Source organism: Benincasa hispida, chromosome 11 (genome assembly GCF_027475165.1).
Source record: "Benincasa hispida cultivar pf3 chromosome 11, pf3_genome.v1.1, whole genome shotgun sequence".
NCBI classification, from domain to species: Eukaryota; Viridiplantae; Streptophyta; class Magnoliopsida; order Cucurbitales; family Cucurbitaceae; genus Benincasa; species Benincasa hispida.
The window spans coordinates 30,271,832-30,291,632 of NC_143488.1; the positions used below are offsets into that span (position 1 = coordinate 30,271,832).

The 19,801-nt window shown below is 35.1% G+C and overlaps 1 protein-coding gene across 1 annotated transcript; it reads left to right on the forward strand.

Annotated features, from left to right (window-relative positions):
* The first annotated feature begins 13,182 nt into the window (after window positions 1–13,182).
* On the forward strand, window positions 13,183–19,170 carry LOC120091570 (cytochrome c oxidase-like protein). The gene is made up of 4 exons (XM_039049666.2): window positions 13,183–13,379; window positions 14,504–14,610; window positions 14,745–14,787; window positions 18,928–19,170. The coding sequence occupies exons 1-4, from the start codon at window positions 13,268–13,270 to the stop codon at window positions 18,960–18,962; spliced, it is 297 nt and encodes a 98-aa protein (XP_038905594.1). The 5' UTR covers window positions 13,183–13,267; the 3' UTR covers window positions 18,963–19,170.
* The last annotated feature ends 631 nt before the right edge of the window (window positions 19,171–19,801 follow it).

Consider the following 19,801-nt stretch of genomic DNA (forward strand, 5'->3'; position numbering starts at 1 on the left):
CACCTCGAAGCTCTATAAATACCGAAGGCAACCTTCAGTAAAGGAGTTTAGATAGTTAGAGAATTTTCCCTTAGATAGAATAGTCTTGTTCATAGTTATCCTTTTTATTTAGAAGGTGGAGCGAGAGAAAGGAAGAGACACCAGAAGATCGTTCAAGGCAACTCGAGAGAGAACCCAGAGGTATGGAAAAGCAAAGAGCGGGCTGACTCTCGTGAGAGTGAGACTATCTTTTGAACATAGTAGAAAAGACAGTGTAAAAGCCTTGGGAAGCAAGAGATTGCTACCAAGCTCTTTATTCTTATCTTGCATTGTTATTTTGTATTTTAACTCTATATCTATACAATGGAACTTCTTTATATACATCTGTTCACTCTCTTAAAAGCACGCATGAGTAGCTAAATTTGTCGAATGGGTTAAGAAGAACTAAGCTAACATGACCTAGGACCTTCATTGCATGCGATTATCTTGTTTTATACTATGCCCAACTCCCTTTTAGAACTACTCGAGAGAGAGTCTAAAGAAAGAACCTAAGACTTGAGAGAGTTAGGTTAGAATCTAGACTTGAGAGAGCAAGATTAGATCTGCATAAGCAAGAGATAGGGACTTAGAGATAAGCTTTGTTTGCCAACATGCATCGCATGCACCCTAGAGATAGGTTTTGATATTATGTGGTCGCCTTATTTTTGTGTGTGTCATGTTGCCATCGCATAAATAAGAATAGAGGCTTATATGTAGGTCCTATAGACTCATTGCTTATATTGCATGCGTTCTAGTATTAGAAGTCGTAGCATTTGCATCGAGAGATGACTTGCAATTGTATGTGTGTTGCATGATCGCATAACATGAACGCATCCTAGGAAGTGTTAGTTGAACCCCTTCTCAACTCGTTCATCGCATACTCATTGCATCTTCCGTATTATCAACTCTTTTCGTAACTCTGCCACATTCATTTATTTTATTATCGCAACATCAACCCTAAAAGAACTATTTGAATTTTTTGTTACAGCAAAGTCTTCTTGAAAATTATCACCGCATACCGTTTTCCCTAGTCCCTAAATTCGATCCTAGACTTACTAGGAAACTCAGTAGAATTTATATTTGGATTCCGCTGAGAAAACTTGTTGCTCAACATATTCCCATCACCGCATTTCATTCCATAATTTCATCTCATAAAATAACACATTAGTATTATCGAGTAAAATTCTACAAAGTAAACAAGCATTGAGCACCAAGTAAACGAGCATCGAGTACCGAGTTGTCGAGTAGTGAGTAGCGAGTTTCTGGAAAAATGCTCAACGTTGCAACGCTCTTCACAAACCTAAGTCCAATTCTCATTCGACACTAAAAGATAGAACACTCGACATTGCAATGCTCCTTCCAAGTGTTGCAACGCTGTGACGATTAATGGAAATTTGTTCAATGTGCGACGCAAGAAAGCGTTGGATGCATTGTTGCAACACCCGCTCAATGCTCTCTAATGCGTGTCCCAGCATTGCGACATTGCGCACAACTGATAAATAAGGCGTTCGGGTTCAGATTTCATCAAGAAGATTCATATCGCATTACTACAGCAAAATACCTCTGAATTGAGTGAATTTTGATTGTTTAGTCCAGTTTTGGGAGCCATTGAAGCCAAATTGCTGAGCGATTATTGCATAGTCAGCCTTTAATCTCAAGATCATTGTAATTCCAATATGCCTTTTAGAGGCTAGGTAATTTTCTTGGAATAGTTTATATGTCTTAATTCTTGAAGTTTACTAGTTTAATTTATTCAATTATTGTGAATGCTTTGGGTGGATTCGTTTTATTATTAATAGAATTTCGATAAATTTTTCTAACAAATTAATTTATTGAATTTCTTGTATGCAAAATCATTCTAGCATGTGCATAATTGAGTGATTAAGTTGCACGTATTAGGATCGCATGTTTAGGGTCTAGACTGTTTTTGGCCAAATTCATGTATGTCCTAGTATAATCCTTCTCAAATAAATCATGCTATAAGATGTGGCTATCCGGCTTGTAGTGTGTCTCGACAATTGAACCCTTTCTTAATGGTTTTCAGTTTTAACTTGTATGTCGTTGAGAATGAAAAGTTTTAAACTAAATTAGTGTTGGTTTAGATTTTTATCAAAATTGGCTAATTGGGCTATTAGAATTTCTAATAGGTTACGGGTTCGCATAATTGGAGAAATTAACTAGTACTTAATGATAGAAAATAAAAAGCATACAAACTAATCCTAAGATTTTTTCCTCAATTTGATTCAACCCTTTTATGTGCTAACTCTTATTTTTTTCCTCTTTGATTTTTTAAAATTTATTTTACAAAAAAAAAAAAACAAAAACCGTCAAAACCTTTTAAAGTGGAATTCATAAATTGGCCTAAGTTGATTCAACAATCTCCCTATGAATTCGACCCCGATCATACGACTTTGCTATGTTTGTGGTATAAGTCTTGGATCGGTGAAAATAAATTATCTTTGCTTGGGCCAGGAGTGATTACAACAACGCTAGTCCCGGAGTTCGAACACGGAGCAAAAAGAAAACAAAAAGTTATTAAATGATTCGAGAAAATTTATTAAATGATGAGAAAGAAAAAGATAAAGTAATAATAAATGAAAATTTAGAGTTTAAGGATTTAATTTATAGAGAAAATTTGATTTGATATTAAATAAAATCTTGAAAATAAATCAAAATCAATTTTTTTTTTTTTTTTGTTAAATGATTCGAGATATCATTCATGTTAAAAAAAAAATAATTTTCTAAAAGTATTTAATACTTGTTATGAAAAATAGAAGTCTTACCTGTAATTTTCCATATTTCAATTGTAACCACCCGCTCACTTGAGCTCTTCCCCATGTAATGAAAACTACATATATAAATGGAAAGAAAAGGCAATCAAGATGAGAGTGTTGTGAGGAAATCTTCTGTAAAATCTCTAAAAGAAAAGCAATAAAGTGTTACCCTCCCTTTGCACATTGGACGTAGGCTTCTTTGGTCGAACCACTTAACTTGAATGTTGTTTTCTTCTTTTTTTTCCTCTTCTTGCCCTCTTTTACTTAATTTAATCGAGCATCGAGATATGCAGGTCAGCAACTGAGGGCTGAAGCTCAGCGCCTCCTCGCTTGTTGAAACCTTGAAGAATCTGTAGAAAGAAAAAAAGGTTATTTGAATTTCCAAAGGACAAAAGAAAGAAGGTTGCATGAAAGATTGATTGAAGGCTGTGAAGTGCGTTCTGCTCATCAGACTACCACCTGTCATCAAAGGAAATTAGCTATGTGGCCTTCTGAACTCCACAAGTTCATCATTTAGGTTTTTTTTGTTGGGAATGTCCTAGAACTCGCGGTTCGTAAATTTCATGTTAAGCATTCTATTTATCAATAAAGTTGTTGATGTTGCATTCTATTATAAAAATCCAAAAAACATATCCATGGCTATAGTATGAGTACTTTAACTCTATGTAGTGACATAAACAGGATCAAGTTAATAATATATAGCCTAAATGGTCTATAAGTATATGGATGAAATTGGGTATCTCATCTTGGTAACACTATTGGATGCGGCCCATTTTGTATAGGTAATACAATTGATGTGGTCCACAAATCATTCATGTAGAGACATGTGAGTGGAGACATCCTATGCAATGAGTTTGCATAAAGACTGGACCACGAAATAGTCACTTTTCTTTATAACAACTGTTTACTGTCAAAACTAACTATTTCATACTAAAGTAACCTAGGATAACTCGATCTTAATTCTGAGCTAGCTATGAACTCCTGTTTATTCGAGATTATCCTTTGATCTACATGGGTGAGAGTAGTCCAACAACACTACTCAATAAGCCTTCCATTTTAGGGATAAGACTAGATAGATAGCTGGGGACGTAGCCCTGCAAGATGGAATTTACTCCTAGCCATTTTAAGGTTAGCAGATAGGTTGTTCTCTTAAGTTTTGATTCCAGATCTTAAACAAATGGGGCTCTGCCTTTTCATGATAGAGAGGGACATGATTCATAAGTGGTATTATGAATCAGTTGTTCATTAGAAGGTCTGTGGGAACTTAAGGAATAAGATGTATTTCAGGAGTAAAATGATAATTTTGACCCAGCTGTAAATACAAACAGCCTGTGAAGGATCAACTTACTGATTATAGTTAACATGGACAAGAATACATTTACGGTGAGGAGAGTGCAACTATCGAGCTATAGTGGTATATGTTGATGGTTAATGAAAACTAATTAATTTGGTTTAAAGAGTTTAACCAATTGATTACAAATCGTTGGAGCTCATGATTTGTAGGTCCAATAGGTCCTTCGACTAACTCATAAATTTGAATAATGAATTGAGTAATTGAATTTAGGGTTATGAATTTAAAATGTTCAAATTCAGTTTTAGGGTTTTTCAATTGATTGTATATGATGCAATTAAAACGTTTAATTTAATTGAAATTAAAACGAGATTGGAGAATTGATTAATATTTAAATTATGATTTAAATATTGATTATATGAATTTGAATCATATTAGTGATTGATGTTTTTATTAATTTAATATTAAGACATTAAATTAATTAAATTAGTTTTATTTAAATTAATTGATTTTGATTTAATTATATAAAACTAAATTTTAAATAAAATAGTTTTATTTAAATAAAAAAAATCAATCTTTCGAAATTATTTTTTGAGTTAGTGGATTTTTTCCAAAAATTGAAAAAATCCACTAACTTCACATATGGTGTATTATCACCAAATTCCACTATGAATTCTTCAATTAATACCAAGTAGAAGCTTCCCTATATGCAACCATGTTCTAATGCATGAAAAATGTCTATATAATGAAGTTTCATGCATGGAATTAAAGAAAGACTGAGTTCTTTATCCTTACTGCTGTAAAACCGAAACCCTACTCCACCCTCACTAATTCATCTTCAATTCAGCTTGATTAGAGTATTTCCACCATACATTCCTTCTTGAGTATAGTTGAGAAGATCTTGTTGGTGGCCTATCTGAAGAATCCCACTCAAACTTGTGGAGATTCTACTGAAATCGTGAAGAGAACTACAAAGGTATTGTCATATTCAAACCCTCCTTTGAAAACTTCATGAGTAGCATGTTTAACACTCAAATTAAAGTAGTTTAAGTGCTTATTGATTTTGAATTCTTTCGTTGCATGTTATATTACTCCTTCAATTTTTTCATCAAATCACATTGGGTTTGATCATTTGTTTGGGCCTACAAGTGGTATCAAAGCCAAGAACAACCCAAGATTAGTTCAAGATTTGAATTCTTGCGGAACAAAGATTAGAGAAAATTAATCTTGAAATTCAAGAATGGCTGCAACAACGTTTGAAATTCAAAATTTTGATGGAAAATCAAATTTTGAGTTGTGGAAGGCAAAAATCAAGGCAGTATTAGGACAATAAAAGGCTCTTTTGGCCATAATATTCCTAAAAAGCTCCCAATTGGCCAACAAATGTATAAATAGAGACTATGGAGGTAAATGCATATAGAACCATAGTTCTAAATGTTACTAACAGTGTTTTAAGGCAAATCGTTGATTAGAAGACTGCCTATGATCTTTGGAACAAGCTGAACGAGATCTATCTTAATAAATACCTTCCAAATAAGGCCTTCTTAAGTGAAAGGTTTTTTACCTATAGAATGTATGCAGCAAAGTCACTCATTGAAAATCTAAATGAATTCAAGAGACTATCATTTGAATTCAGGTCAAAGGGAGATAATATAGGAGAAGAAACTGAGGCCTTTATCTTATTAAATTCACTACCAGATTCCTTTAAAGATGTTAAGAAAATAATGAAGTATGGAAGAGAAAAGATTACAATAAAGGTAATAATTTCAGCAGTCAGAGTGAGAGAACTTGAATTAAAAATGAGTAAGAAAGATCAACAAGAAGGAGAATGATTATTTTCAAAGGGAAAGACAATGAATGCTGGGAATGGGAAGCATATTGGAGATGATAAATCTAAAATCAAGTGTCATTTTTGCCACAAGCTGGGACACATGAAGAAAGATTGCTATTCTTTGAAAAGGAAGTTAAGTCAAAAGAACAAAGGCGGGAAACAGACAAAGGTAGTAGTGGGAGAAAATTCCTTTGTATATTCAGACACTTTGGCAGCAATTGATAAGTGTGCAAACTAGAATACTATGAAGACCCAAGACTGGGTTATAGACTCTAGGTGTTCAGTCCATATGACACCATCTAAAGGATGGTTCTGTACCTACAAGAAGTGGGATGGGGGATTGATGTACATGGGAAATAACAATACATGTAAGGTTGTTGGCATTGGTTCTGTTTCCTTAAAAATGCAAGATGGGAACTTGAAGCTTATTAGGAATGTGAGGCATGTTTCTACTTTGAAGAGAAATCACCTGTCATTGGGATGTTTGACTCCATTGGGTGTGAATATAGAGGAGTTGTAGGCACTTTTGAGATAATTAAAGACTCAAAGATGGTCTAGTGGCTATAAAAATAAATAGATTGTATGTCATCAAAGATGTTCATATGACACAATCAACTTTAATAGCCTTAGATGAAGACCCAACAGAAGATGAACTTTGGCACAATAGACTATCTCACATTAATGTAAAGGGGTTGCAAATCTTATCAAAGGGCATTCTTCCTAAAGAGGTTGGGAATAACCTGAAATTTTGTGAACAATGCATACTTGGAAAGACGACCAGGCAAAGCTTCCCAAAGGGTCAGCATACTACCAAGGAAATATTTGAATATGTGCATTCAGACCTATGGGGTCCAACTCACTCTCCCTCACTAAGTGGAGCAAGGGTATTTCCTTTCCTTTATTGATGATTTTTCAAGAAAGAGCTAGGTATACTTTCTAAAAACTAAAGATGAGGTTTCTAGAAAATTTAAAGAATGGAAAACCTTGATAGAAAAACAAACCTCTAAACACATTAACACTTGAGGACTAATAATGGATTAGAGTTTTGTGAAGAAGAGTTTAACTTGTATTGCAGGGAAAATGGAATTGTGAGGCATAAGACGGTGAGGTATACACCTTAGCAAAATGGAGTAGTTGAAAGGCTTAAGAGGAGTGTGTTAGAAAGAGTGAGGTGTCAGCTTTCGAATGCTCTCTTGCCTGAGAAATATTAGGTAGAAATAGTTTCCTACATGATATAGACCCTAAACAGATGTCCATATCACTCTATTGAGCTAAAAACACCAGAAGAAAGGTGGACAGGTAACCTTCCCAAGCTGGAACATTTAAAGATATTTGGGAGTGTTGGGTATGTGCATCAAAGCCAAGGTAAGCTGAAACCTAGAGTTGTTAAGTGCATGTTTTTAGGTTTCACACCTGAAGTAAAATGGTATAGGTTATGGCATCCTATTGAGAAGAGGTGTATCAATAGTAGGGATGTGGTGTTCAGAGAAAATGAGATGTATATGTTAATAGAACAACAACCTACAGTTATGTCAAAAACCAGCAGTACAAGATTTGAGGTGGAGCCACATAATGATCTAGAAACCTCTACTTCACATCAGAATCTATAATCTGAAAGTGAAGACATAGCAGAGGCTAGGGAAAATGTGTCTTGTGAACAAGAAGAGATACAAGAAGATTTACAAAGATATCCCCTAGAAAGAGATAGGACAAGAAGAACAATTGTTCCCCTAGCTAGATACTCAGAACCTGATTATGCAAGTGTTGTTTTAAGTGCTGCCATTTCATTAAGCAGCAATGAGCCTACAAGTTTTGAAGAAGCTACAAATAACCCTAATGCTAGACAATGGATTGAGGCCATGAATGATGAGATGAGGTCTTTCAACTTAATGACACCTGGAAGATAGTTCCCTTACCTAAAGGGTACAAACCTAACTCATGTAAGTGGATATACAAATTTAAAGAAGAGATTTCTGGAGTCCAAAAGTCTATATTCAAGGCAAGGCTTATTGCAAAGGGGTTCACACAGAAAGAAGGCATAGACTATATTGAGGTGTTCTCCCCTGTTGTGAAACAAACATCCATTAGGCTACTCCTCTCCCTAGTTGTGCAAAAGAACATGGAGTTAGACCAATTGAATGTCAAGACTGCTTTCTTACATGGTTATTTGAATAAAACCATATATAAGCAACCTCGGGGATATGTGAAGAAGGGAGGGGAAGATCTAGCGTGCCTTCTAAATAAATCAATCTATGGACTTAAGTAGTCTCCTAGGTGCTAGTATGACAGATTTGATGAGGTGGTCTCCAAAATAGGATTCAAAAGAAGTTCCTATGACTAGTGTGTGTATACAAACACCAAGAGCTTTGAAGAAGTTGTATATCTACTCCTATATGTAGATGATATGTTACTTGCAGGAAGTTCTAAGGAAGTTCTCAGTCAAGTCAATACTCATCTAAGAAAGAGTTTGACATGAAAGACCTAGGGGAATCAAGAAGAATCCTAGGAGTTGAAATAAACAGGGACAGAAATCATGATAGACTTTTCATAAGTCAATCTGATTATTGTGATAAAGTTCTACAAAGATTTAAAGTGAGTAATGCAAAGGCTGTTACTACCCCCCTGACACACCATTTCAAACTCTCAACAACAAATGGTCCTAAGGCTACTAATGAAGATCACATAAACTTCATGAAGTCAGTACCCTACTCCCAGGCAGTGGGATCTCTAATGTACCTAATGACATCAACAAGGTTAGATCTATCCTATGCTACAAGCTTGGCCAGTAGGGTATGTCCAATCCAGGAAAACATCATTGGGAAGCTATCAAATGGATACTTAGGTATCTATGCTCCTCCAAAGAAGCTCGAATTCTATACAAACTAAATGATCCTTCTAATGATGAAATCTACGGATATGTGGATACAGACTATGTTGGAGATTTAGACAAAAGACGTTATTTATCAGGGTATATATTCCCATGAGGAAACAACCTGATAAGTTGAAAGGCTAGCCTATAATCAGTTGTGGCCCTATCCACAATAGAAGCAGAGTTTACAGCTCTGCCCGAAGCTGTAAAAGAAGGACTATGACTGAAAGGGTTACTTAATGATTTGGTATCATACAACCTACCGTAAAAATTTATTGTGACAATCAAAGTACTATATACTTATCTAAAAATCAACAATTCCACAGTAGAACTAAACACAATGATATAAATTTCATTTCATAGGAGAAGAAATTGAAAAGGGAGAAATAGAGGTAATCAAAATACATACCTCTAGTAACGCAGCTGATATGTTGACCAAGACCATACCTCTAAGCAAGCTTTGTCGATGTCTCTAACTCCTCGGAACAAAAACAGATTATAGATATTCATTTAGACATTCATTTCTTTTGGAAACAAAAACAGTAAAATAAAACATGCATTTGTAGGATAAACATTCAAACAAAAACATAAGCATGTTAGAAAAGAGGAAGAAGAGAAGAAATAAAAAAATCACCTTTGTTGATTCCTCTAGCTTTCCTCTTCCTATGTTATCAATGATCTCGAACTTCTCCAAGAAGAATGACACCACAAACAAAGCTACCTTACTATTCTCTAAGATTCCAAAGAACTTAGAAGAGTGGTCTCCATCAACTTTTGAGGGAGAAAAGGGTAGAGAATTTTTAGAGAGAAAATAGAGACTTGGAAGCTAGGTTTTTTGTGTAATAAAAACCCTTTGCCCTAAATGGGCTATAAGGATGTATTTATATGGAGAATGGTTAATCCCTTCTTCAAGAATTTTCCTTTATACCCATAGTGCTAATTTATTAAATAACCTTTATTTAATTAATTTGCACATTAATTAAATAACCCTATATTAAATCCTATTTAATATATATGTAATTAATAATCATAAATATCATATATTTACCTTCCAATCTGTATTATTTCTTAATCAATTGAATAACTGTATTAAATCATATTTAATATGGAGTTAACTAACATATAAATATCACAATACATCTCTTTATGAATCCAATTCATATAAATGTAATATTTGAATCTGATTCAAATATATCGTTCTTACATAATTTGGATTATCGATCATCCATAATTAACCATTATATATTAATCTCATTAATATAAAATTACCTCATTTGATTTAAAAGATTTAAATCATTCCTCATTACTATCCTTTAGTGAGCTAACAAGGGGATCTTATGGACCTACAGATTAGAAGCTCAAATGATATAAGATTAATTGATTAAACTCCTTTAATCCAATTAATCTATATTCATTAACTACTGATCACTCCACTAAAGATCGATAGTTGCACTTTTCACACTATAAATATATTTATGTGTCTGTGGATATAACTAATCAACAGAGCGATGACCTTTCACAAATGCTCAAAACTACAATTGGGTCAAAATACTGTTTTATCCCTACAGTTAAATCTAACTCCTTAAGTACCACTGATTTTTCTAATGAACAAATAGTTTATAGTCAACTATAAACTAACACCTCTCGGGCCAGTGAGAGGTTGAGGCTTCATTGTTCAAGACCCGAAACCAGCTATTAAGGGAACAATTGATCTACTTTCCTAAGAAATGGGAAGGAGTGAATTTTATCTCCTATAGTTGTGTTCCCAACTCCCTAATCAGACAAATCCCAAAATGGTAGCTCATTGAGTCGGCTATCATGGCCACTCTCATCTATACAGATCAAAGGTCTGTCGTCATAAACTGGAGTTCACAAACTCATCAGGATTAAGGTCAAGTCTCATATGGTCATCCTAGTGAAATATTAGTTTCTTCAAGTAACAGTGTTATAAAGAGAAACCAATTATTTTTGTGGTTCGGTCTATGTATAAACTTCTTTATATAGGATATCCCCACTCACATGTCTTCACATGAACAATATGGTTCATATTGTTTGTAACACTTACAAAGTGAGTTATATTCGTAGTGTTACCTGGATAAGGCACCTAACCTTCATCCATTTACTACAAACCTTTTAAGTTATTACTTGAACATGGACCACCTGTATGTCAACCATATACTGTTCAAGTGACATCATCTAACCTTGGATCTTAGTTTATTGGATTATATTAATGTTGTCTAAATGTCAAATAAAATACATCTGATTCTATTAGATAAAAAAATTTGTGTTAACAAAATTACAAACCACAAGATACACTAGATTTAGGACATCAATCCCAACATCTTCCCCATAGCTCATTTTAGATAGTATATAGATTATTATTTTCTAGTCATCGCTAGAACACTTTTTAGTACAAATTATATGTCGACTGAGATATGTTTATTTTGATGTCATTTTGTTAGCTTTATTTTATATGAAAACCTTTTTAATATAATTTTATTTCTTGGAAAACTGAGCAAAAATGATTATTTCCACATAATTTAATGTACAAAATAAAAATATATCAATAAAACTTAGTTCAAAGTTTGAAGGGTTTTAATTTATTGTTTTTTTGGGAAAAAATTGTATCATATTTATTTGGAAAATAAGAAGCAAAAATATTTTTTTCTCTAAGTTGTGGGTCTAGTTTTTATTTAATCCCAAGGTTTTAAAATATTACACTTTTAGTTCTTAAATTTTGAGTTTGATTTCAATTTAGTCCCTAAATTTTAAAATATTAAAATTTTATCTTTGAGATTTGAGTTTTGTTTCATTTTGGTCCATAAATTTTAAATTTCATGTTACACTTTTAATCTCGGTTTTCATTAAATACTTATTTTTTAAAACACTTAGTACTCACTCTTTAGTCTCTAATGTTGATATTTATTAAGTAACTTAGAATAATTATGTTTTTTTTTAAGATAATATATTACACAACAAAAAAGGAGGCACCCCACAGCCTGAAGTCAAGGCACCAAAAGAACAACCAAAAGGAAGGCTAAGAACACAAAGCCCACCAAAAGAACCAACTAATGGGCAGAGAACAAAAGGAAAGCCTTAAAACACAATAGACCTAAACAACCACGATAGAACTACCAACAAACAAGAGGAAACCAAACAAAAACCAAGCCCCACAACCTGGGGAAGAGCAAGAGATAAAACACATCAACAGCTTGGAGCATAGCATAAATAAAACGAACAACATAAAAAGAAATCAGCAAACTAGATTAGGCTTGGAACATCATCGGACCACGAAGTAGTACACATGCGAACAATCGAAAGAATGGGATGAAGAAGAACCGAAGCATCCCAAGGAAAACCACCATGAAGCCCACTGTTCCTTTCTTGCCAAATAAAGTAAATGACAGTATACCAGACACACTCAATCTAGCTCAACACCCCACTAGATAAAACATGATAGAAAGCCATAACATTCAAATCCCACCCCAAACCTCCTGACCAAACACACATTCAAAGAACAAATGGTCCCGAGACTCCACATCCTCTACACAATAAACAATCAAGAGAAACAGAAACGATTCACCTATGAACCCAATCCTTTGTACCCAACCTATCCCTAACCGCCAACCAAGTAATAAAAGAATGCCTGGGGACATTCCCCTAAACCACAATAAATATGACCCATTCACCCTGGGACGGTAGGACGCAACACCTCTCAAGCACTCGCCGCAGAGAAATCTCATACCCTATCTGGAAACCAAACCCAACTATCCTCACCACCCAATCTGGGCCTAACCGCAAGAGCCAAAGAAGAGATCTCAAGCAGCTTCCACGAAACAGAAGGGTATCTCCACCCACCATTCTCATCAATAAAGTCAACAAGATGAGCCTCCTTCGAACTAGTAGCATCATAAACCACCCTCTCACTAGAAGAAGGCCCTACTCCAACCAAGGATCTTGCCAAGTAAAACACCTCTTACCATCACCCCCTCCATATGAACAAAAGGCAGCAACCTAGTCCTACATCTGAGAATCACCCTAAAGCACTAAATAATTAAGTTCACTATTTCTTTTTATCGCTATTAAAATTTTACTTTATAATTATTTTAAATTAATTAATAAACATTAATGTTAAGATTAGAGTGAGTATTTAGTGAAAACTCAAGACTGAAAGTGTGAATCTTTAAATTTGGAGAATTAATTGAACCAAAGCTCAATATAAAAATAAATTGAAATTAAACCCAAAATTGAAGTATTAAAAGTGTGATTATTTTGAAATCTAGGACCAAATGAAAATTAGACTCAAACATTTAGGGAAGCTGAAAATATATTTAAAAAAAAAACCGTGTGACCGTGTCTCTCTCTTGCACGTGCCCAGTCACACGCTTGGGATTATTTTGCTGTAAAAGCCGCAATCTAAATTGCAAGGGTTTGATCATTTCAAGCGACTCGGTAATTTTGAGAGAGAGAACGAAAGAGAAAAAATGGCAATGGCGTCGATCCGATCCAATCTTCTTCGCGCCGCCGTCCGTGGTGCCTCTCGAAACTCCGCTCAGCCTAAGCGCGGCTTTGCTTCATCTGCTCACGACGATGCTCGTAAGTCTCTCTCTCTTTCTCTCTAGGTATTCTTTATTGTGATCGTTTATGCGCTGCAATTGGTTCACGTCTCTCTTGATTTGCTTTTCTCTATTGGTGGATTTATTTTTTGTACTTTCGGCTACTTTGTTTAGTCCATTGTATGTTTGATTTCATTCATTTTCCTGTCCTAGTTTGCATCTGACGAAATGGGGGAATGAAGGATGATGTTGATTATTGAATCATGTTAAGAAATTGGTCCAAAATAATTTGAGTGGATGCTTTTTGTTCCTTTTAGATTGGAAGTCTTGCAAAGGGAGGTGTTTTGAAATTTTGAATTCAGATTTAAATGTTATTCGATAGTTTTGTTAAATCATCGGATGAGAGTATATATATTATATTTGACAATCAACTGTGCATGGGGTTTCCAGTCGCTAATGAGTAGATTTGATTTAAAGCTGGTAGGATAGAAGGCAAGAGGAAAAGATATCTTGGTCCATTACTGAGTGGCAACATCATAATTCTTGATTTCTATAATTGCACAAACAATGCTCTAGAAAGTCTTGGATTTTGTGATAGGTTAAATTTACTTCTGATTTTGAATGAGTAAGACATGAAGGGAAGGAAACACATGTGCAGTAAATTTATTAGAGGGTTAAGACCTTTAATCAAGAAATTCTCCTCCGGGTTGAAGGTCGTGGAAGTTTTTTTACTTCTAATCTTACGCCTGCTACTTTAATTAATTATTTTCTGGCATGGAGGTCATGGAAGATTTTCCACCTCTAATCATATGCCTGTTTCTTTTTTTCTCTCCCCTCTCTCCCTATTTTTTCTCTTTCTTTCTTTTTCTCACACTGTTTCTCGGTGGGGGCGTGGGTTGGGGGACAAATTTCTTCTGTTTTTGGGTGGGGTTCTGTAAACTGTTGGAGCTAAGCCAATTCAGAGTTGTGAATTTATTTTCTAGTAAACCGCCATAACATATACTTGCCTCGTTACGTTTGTTGTGTACAAATACGTATTGTTATTTTTTTAATACTATTTCAGACTTATATTGTACAAGCAAGTAGGAAGGAAAAACTGTATGCAGGAGTGCTATAATGAGTACTGCTTTTGTTTGATCGCTTACCTCTATTTCTTTATGTCAGGTGAAACTGCAAAGTGGGAGAAGATTACTTATGCAGGCATTGCAACCTGCACTATTTTAGCATTCTATAACCTATCAAAGGGCCATCCCCACCATGAAGAGCCCCCTGTGAGCTATAAACTTCAGTCAATTTATGCTTTTTCCTCCATTTCTCAGTATCTTAGTTGCATTATGGAACTATGCATTGTACTCTCATGTATTACCTACCCATTTATTTTTATTTGGGTTTTCATTGTATTCAGGCATATCCATATTTGCACATACGCAATAAAGAGTTCCCTTGGGGTAAGTTTCCACTCCATGACAAGTTCTATGACATCTTTTATATCTCTTTGCAATTGCTATTTTGGTTTTGATGAGGAAACTAGAACTGGATTATGTAGTGATGTCAAGTACTATTACTGTTACTAAAAATGGTGCTATGTTAATTTTTTTTTTCATTTGTTTTTATAGTTTTATAGAAGTATACAAAATCTACTCTATATGCATCTCTATATTTATATTTTTAAAAGAAAATAGTCAAAATGTAAAATTTCCAAGTAGTGGTGGATTTTTTGAGTTGATTTATAGTGCTAGTTGTTTCCTTAAAATAAACTAATAAGGTATTGTTTTTTATGAATTTAATTTTAAACATGATGTAGAGTTTCCAATAAATCAGCCATTATGCCCCTATGCAAACTCTGTCATGATTATGGATATGTTTTCTTTATTTGGATCGGACATTGTCGATGGTAATCTGAAACAAAAATTGATTGGCAGTCCTTATTTTCTCTGTTTATGATGCTTGAACATATTGTTGAAAGTCAAACTCAGGTCATTGATAATGTTGGAATCTGGAAGCTGAACCATTTTAAAAGTACAGCTATTATGTAACTAATAGATTTAGGTACTAACTCAGCAGCTAACTAATATGCTTATAACTACCTCGTTCAGCTTGCTAGCTATCTTTAGATCTATTTTATGACCTTCTCCTTCCATTGACCCAACTCTCACTTAACTTTGAAATGCTCTATCGCCAAATGTCAAATGGGGTAGTTCAACGACTTCCTCTTTCTGTTGGTTGACCATCTCAAGGTTTTATGGATACTTTTGGCAGTGTTCTTGCTGTCTTTCTTTCTTTCTTTCTCTGTTTTTTTCTAGGATAAGAAACATATATGTATATTCATTAAGACAGGGAGTTGAGGGAACCCCTCCCACAAAACTAATAAAGAAGAGTCTTCCAATGGTTAGTAATCATAAGAAGGATATAATTACAAAAGAGATTGGTGTAATTTATGCACCATTAAGAGGTTATAGCTGAACAAAAGCCCAAAAAGAATCCAAAGAAGCAAACTTATCTTTAAAAAAGGCTATTTCTTTCTTTCCAAAGATACCCCAAAAGAGCATGGGTCGCACATCTCCAAAGGATTTTTCCCCACCCACAAAAGCTACCACTCTCCAACCCGTGGATTGCCGAATCATCAATGTTCTTAGGAGGACATCCAACCACCCCAAAGATACTGAAAGCGAAGACCACTCTCTATTAGCAAAGTGACAAAGTAAAAAGAAGTGATCCACTGTTTCCATCTCTATAAGGCAATGACAACACATGGAAGGCGAAAGGGACCCTTGGGGAACTTCCTTTGGAGCTTCTATAAGCAAGTGACCAGAGGAAAACCTTCACCTTTTTTGGGATTTTAATCTTCTAGATCAACTGAACCATGGGGAAGTAGTTTTTCGTGGCCCCTTTAGTTATGTCTAAAAAGGTGGAATTGGTTGAAAAGGAACCCCGAGGGATAAATCTTCTGGCACAACTCATCTTGATTTGTCCACCACCCAAGAATTCAACAGTTGCCCATTTCTCTATCAAATGACCTCCTTCTGTAACCCAAATCCCATGCTTGATTTGAGTCCACCCAGCAATCGGCAGTCACAACTCCTTTTTTTCGTAGAAGTAGCAAAATATCTTGGTGCAACTGTGCAAGAAGTTGCACGAGAGGTTGGAAGCACACCATCTTCCTGAAATCTAATCTTCTTCCCATCCCATTACCCATTACGAACTTAAAACTTAAAATGTACGCTTTTTGCTTCATAATTCCAGCCCATAATCTGGAATTCCTTTTATCTCTATGCATGAAAAAGTTTTAGCCACACTTATCAACACCATAAATGGCATCAATGATGCGTCTCCACAGAGCCCCCCATGGAAAAATCTCCACAAACACTACATCAGAAAAGCGCTATTTTTTTTTTTTTTTTTTTACAAGGAGAGCCAATGCCTGGCCTAAGCCCACCATAGATTGTTGGAAGAGAGGTCTGACTCCAGTTAACCAGATGGGTAGCTGTGTCACAAATACACCCACCCACCCCCCCCCCAACAAAAAGTCTCTATCAATCTTCTACACCAAGCGATTAACCATTTTCATTGGGGCTTTTAATAAGGAGAAAAAATAAAAAGGGAGACTATTGAGAACTAGTTGAGTAACTGACCTCTTTTCGAAAGAGAAACCTCCATTTATCAGTCTTCCTCTTAAAAATCTCTCCACAAGAGCTTCCTAGGCCATCGCAGCATGATGCTTTACCCCTAGTGGGGAAACCCAAGTAGTTGAACATGAGTACCAAGGATGGAAGTGTGATAATCAATCTCATCTTGGCTTAGGTTAAGCCTATTGAAAGCTGTTTTGGAAGTGTTGAGGGATAAACCTGACCCAAGTAAGAACAGCTTGACGATGGACCACCAAACCATCAAGTTCCCTATTATAAAGAGCAAAGAGAAGGGTATCATCCACATAATGAAGGTGAGTAATCTCAATGGTCAGGTTGCTGAAAGAGAAACCTTTGATGATTCTTCTTTTATTATTACAATACCACACAAGATTGGTGTAGGCATCCCCAACAATATTTCCTGACGCAAGACTCCTTTTAGCAACAATTTTCACATTCAATATTCCATTAATGATGATAGAGAAGTTGGACAAAGAGAGGCACCCCCAAATACATTTTCTCCTTTTATTGTAGTGTTTAAGCTTTTACGCTGCATCTAGAAAGGCCCAATCAACTTTGTCATATGCTTGCTCGAGGTCGAGCTTTAGTAGATCTTTTCTTTTACCCACAGAATTCTACTCATCAAGGGCTTCTGTAATAGTCAAAATGGCATCAAGAATTTGTCTCCCTTCTACAAATGCCACTTCGAAGTCGTTGACAATAATTGATAGAACTTTCTTTGGACGGTTTGATAAAACCTTAGAAATGATCTTGTAAAGGGAAGTCACCAAACTAATAGGCTTGTATTCACGAACTCTATTTGCCTTTTTTTCTTCTTAGGAATCAAACGTATGTAGAAATTGGGAATTTAAGGCTTCATAACAGAGCTTTGTTAGCCAAATGGTTGTGGTAGTTCCACCTTGAGTCCAATCCCTTTGGCATAGAATCATTGCTAGTAAACATGGCCCTCATCCTTTTGATGTTTGGCCCCCTTGTTGTAGATATCACGTTTCTCTTTTGGCTTCGGTTTCAAAGACTTTTTGTGCAACTATTCTATAGGTTCTATTTTGTATAGTTGGAGTCCCTTTCTTTAGAGGGGTTCCTCTTTTTCTTTTGTGGGCTTGGTTTTTTGTATGCATATTATTTCTTTTTTATCTCAATGAAAGTTGTCATTTCTATTTAAAAAAAAATGTTTGGGGGTTTAGGTCATTGATGGGACTGAGTAAACATTTAAAATATCATTCAAACAATGGCTCCTTGCTCTATACCATTGTCCTTGATAAGGTAAAATTCTTGTTATTCATATCGTCGATCTCATCATGACCATCTTCAACTTTAGATTTAGGCATTGAATCCGTCAGAAATGAAGGGTTTTAAGTATGCTGGGGAAGGGTTGAGGAAGGGGATTCAGAGGAGAGCAGGAAGAGAGGAGAGAGTTTTACACAAACCCTAACTAAAGATGATCTATCATAAATGCAATCCAGGTATAACACAAACAGGGAATATGTATGAAAGAGTTTACAACCACGAATGGTCATACTACAGTGCCGTTTACTTCCCGGCTGATAAATTATAATCAAGTAATTTCTCATATCAAAGTTTGAGATTGGCATAGAACTTCCAAACAGCTTCCAGAACTGTTTGGAAGTTGTTCTCAGAAACAGTTGGAACCTTTTTTGGGAACTGTTTCTAACAGTTGCTTCCCTCATTATATTTTAGGACAACTGCAGTTAAAAAAAAAAAACAGTAGTATGATTGTAAGAAAAAGGGAGCTGGAGATGTATACTGCGACATTTATGAAAGGTGGCTGAATTTGATGGATGATCTGATATTCATTCATCTTTGCTCTACGTTGCTTGCTCAATTGCTCCTTTACCGTTTATTATTATTGCGAAAATAATATTGTTTTTACCGATTTGAAAAATAATATATTCCTTTTATTCTGGATCCCATTTGCATCAGGTCCTGATGGTTTATTTGAGGTGAAGCATCACTGAGGACTACTTTTGGTTGAAGGGGAGATCAAGCATAGTCATTCTACTCATTTTGTTCCATATTGGAAAGACTTCCATCGTCTGGTTGGGTTAGATTTTTCTTTTCAAAGGATGTATGGCCATTTTGCATTTGTTAAAATGTGAATCATGGTTTGATCTTTCCATGTTGTCAAAATTATCCTTCTTGATTAATAAGATTAACTTTCCATCATTCCAAACCTCAGTTTGCTGTAATAAGCTGTGCTTGGATTGAAAAATGAGCCTGTAATTAATTGTACTTAAGGGGGTAATAGTTACTTGGTAAACCAAGACAATTGCTAGGTTTTATCAACATGATTGGATGAAGAACCTAACAAAAAAGGTTAGGCCTTTGGTCCCTGAATTTTCGAGAATGTGTGCATTTGATCTGAATTTTCGAGAATGTGTGCATTTGATTGATCCTTGATGTTTCAAATTGATCATTTTAGTTCTTGAGTTTTCAAGAATAGGTATGTAAGGTCTATCTACTAACAAATCCATCAAATTTAAACAAAAAGAAAAGAGACTTAATTGATTGATGTGGCAAAGCCGACATGGAAATAAATTATATTTTTAATATATATTTTCTATCTCTCTCTCCGGTCAGCTTCATTCCTTCTCTCTCTTGTTTGCATCCTCTCTTTCCATCCATCTATCAACCAAACCTAACTTGTGCCATATTGAAGAAATAAAAGTTAGGATTTGGTATTTTTGGCATGTGGGGGTTTGAGCTCAAATAATCACCTTCACTGAGAGTGGCCCTATTGGGTGGTGGTATGGAGTGTTTCTAATTACTCAAATTATTCACTGCAATTCCAACACCT

Coding starts and splice junctions, on each gene's coding strand:
- LOC120091570 (XM_039049666.2), top strand. CDS start 13,268: ATGGCAATGGCGTCGATCCGATCCAATCTTCTTCGCGCCGCCGTCCGT. Junction 13,380..14,503: donor ATCTGCTCACGACGATGCTC/GTAAGTCTCTCT, acceptor TCTTTATGTCAG/GTGAAACTGCAAAGTGGGAG. Junction 14,788..18,927: donor CAATAAAGAGTTCCCTTGGG/GTAAGTTTCCAC, acceptor CATTTGCATCAG/GTCCTGATGGTTTATTTGAG.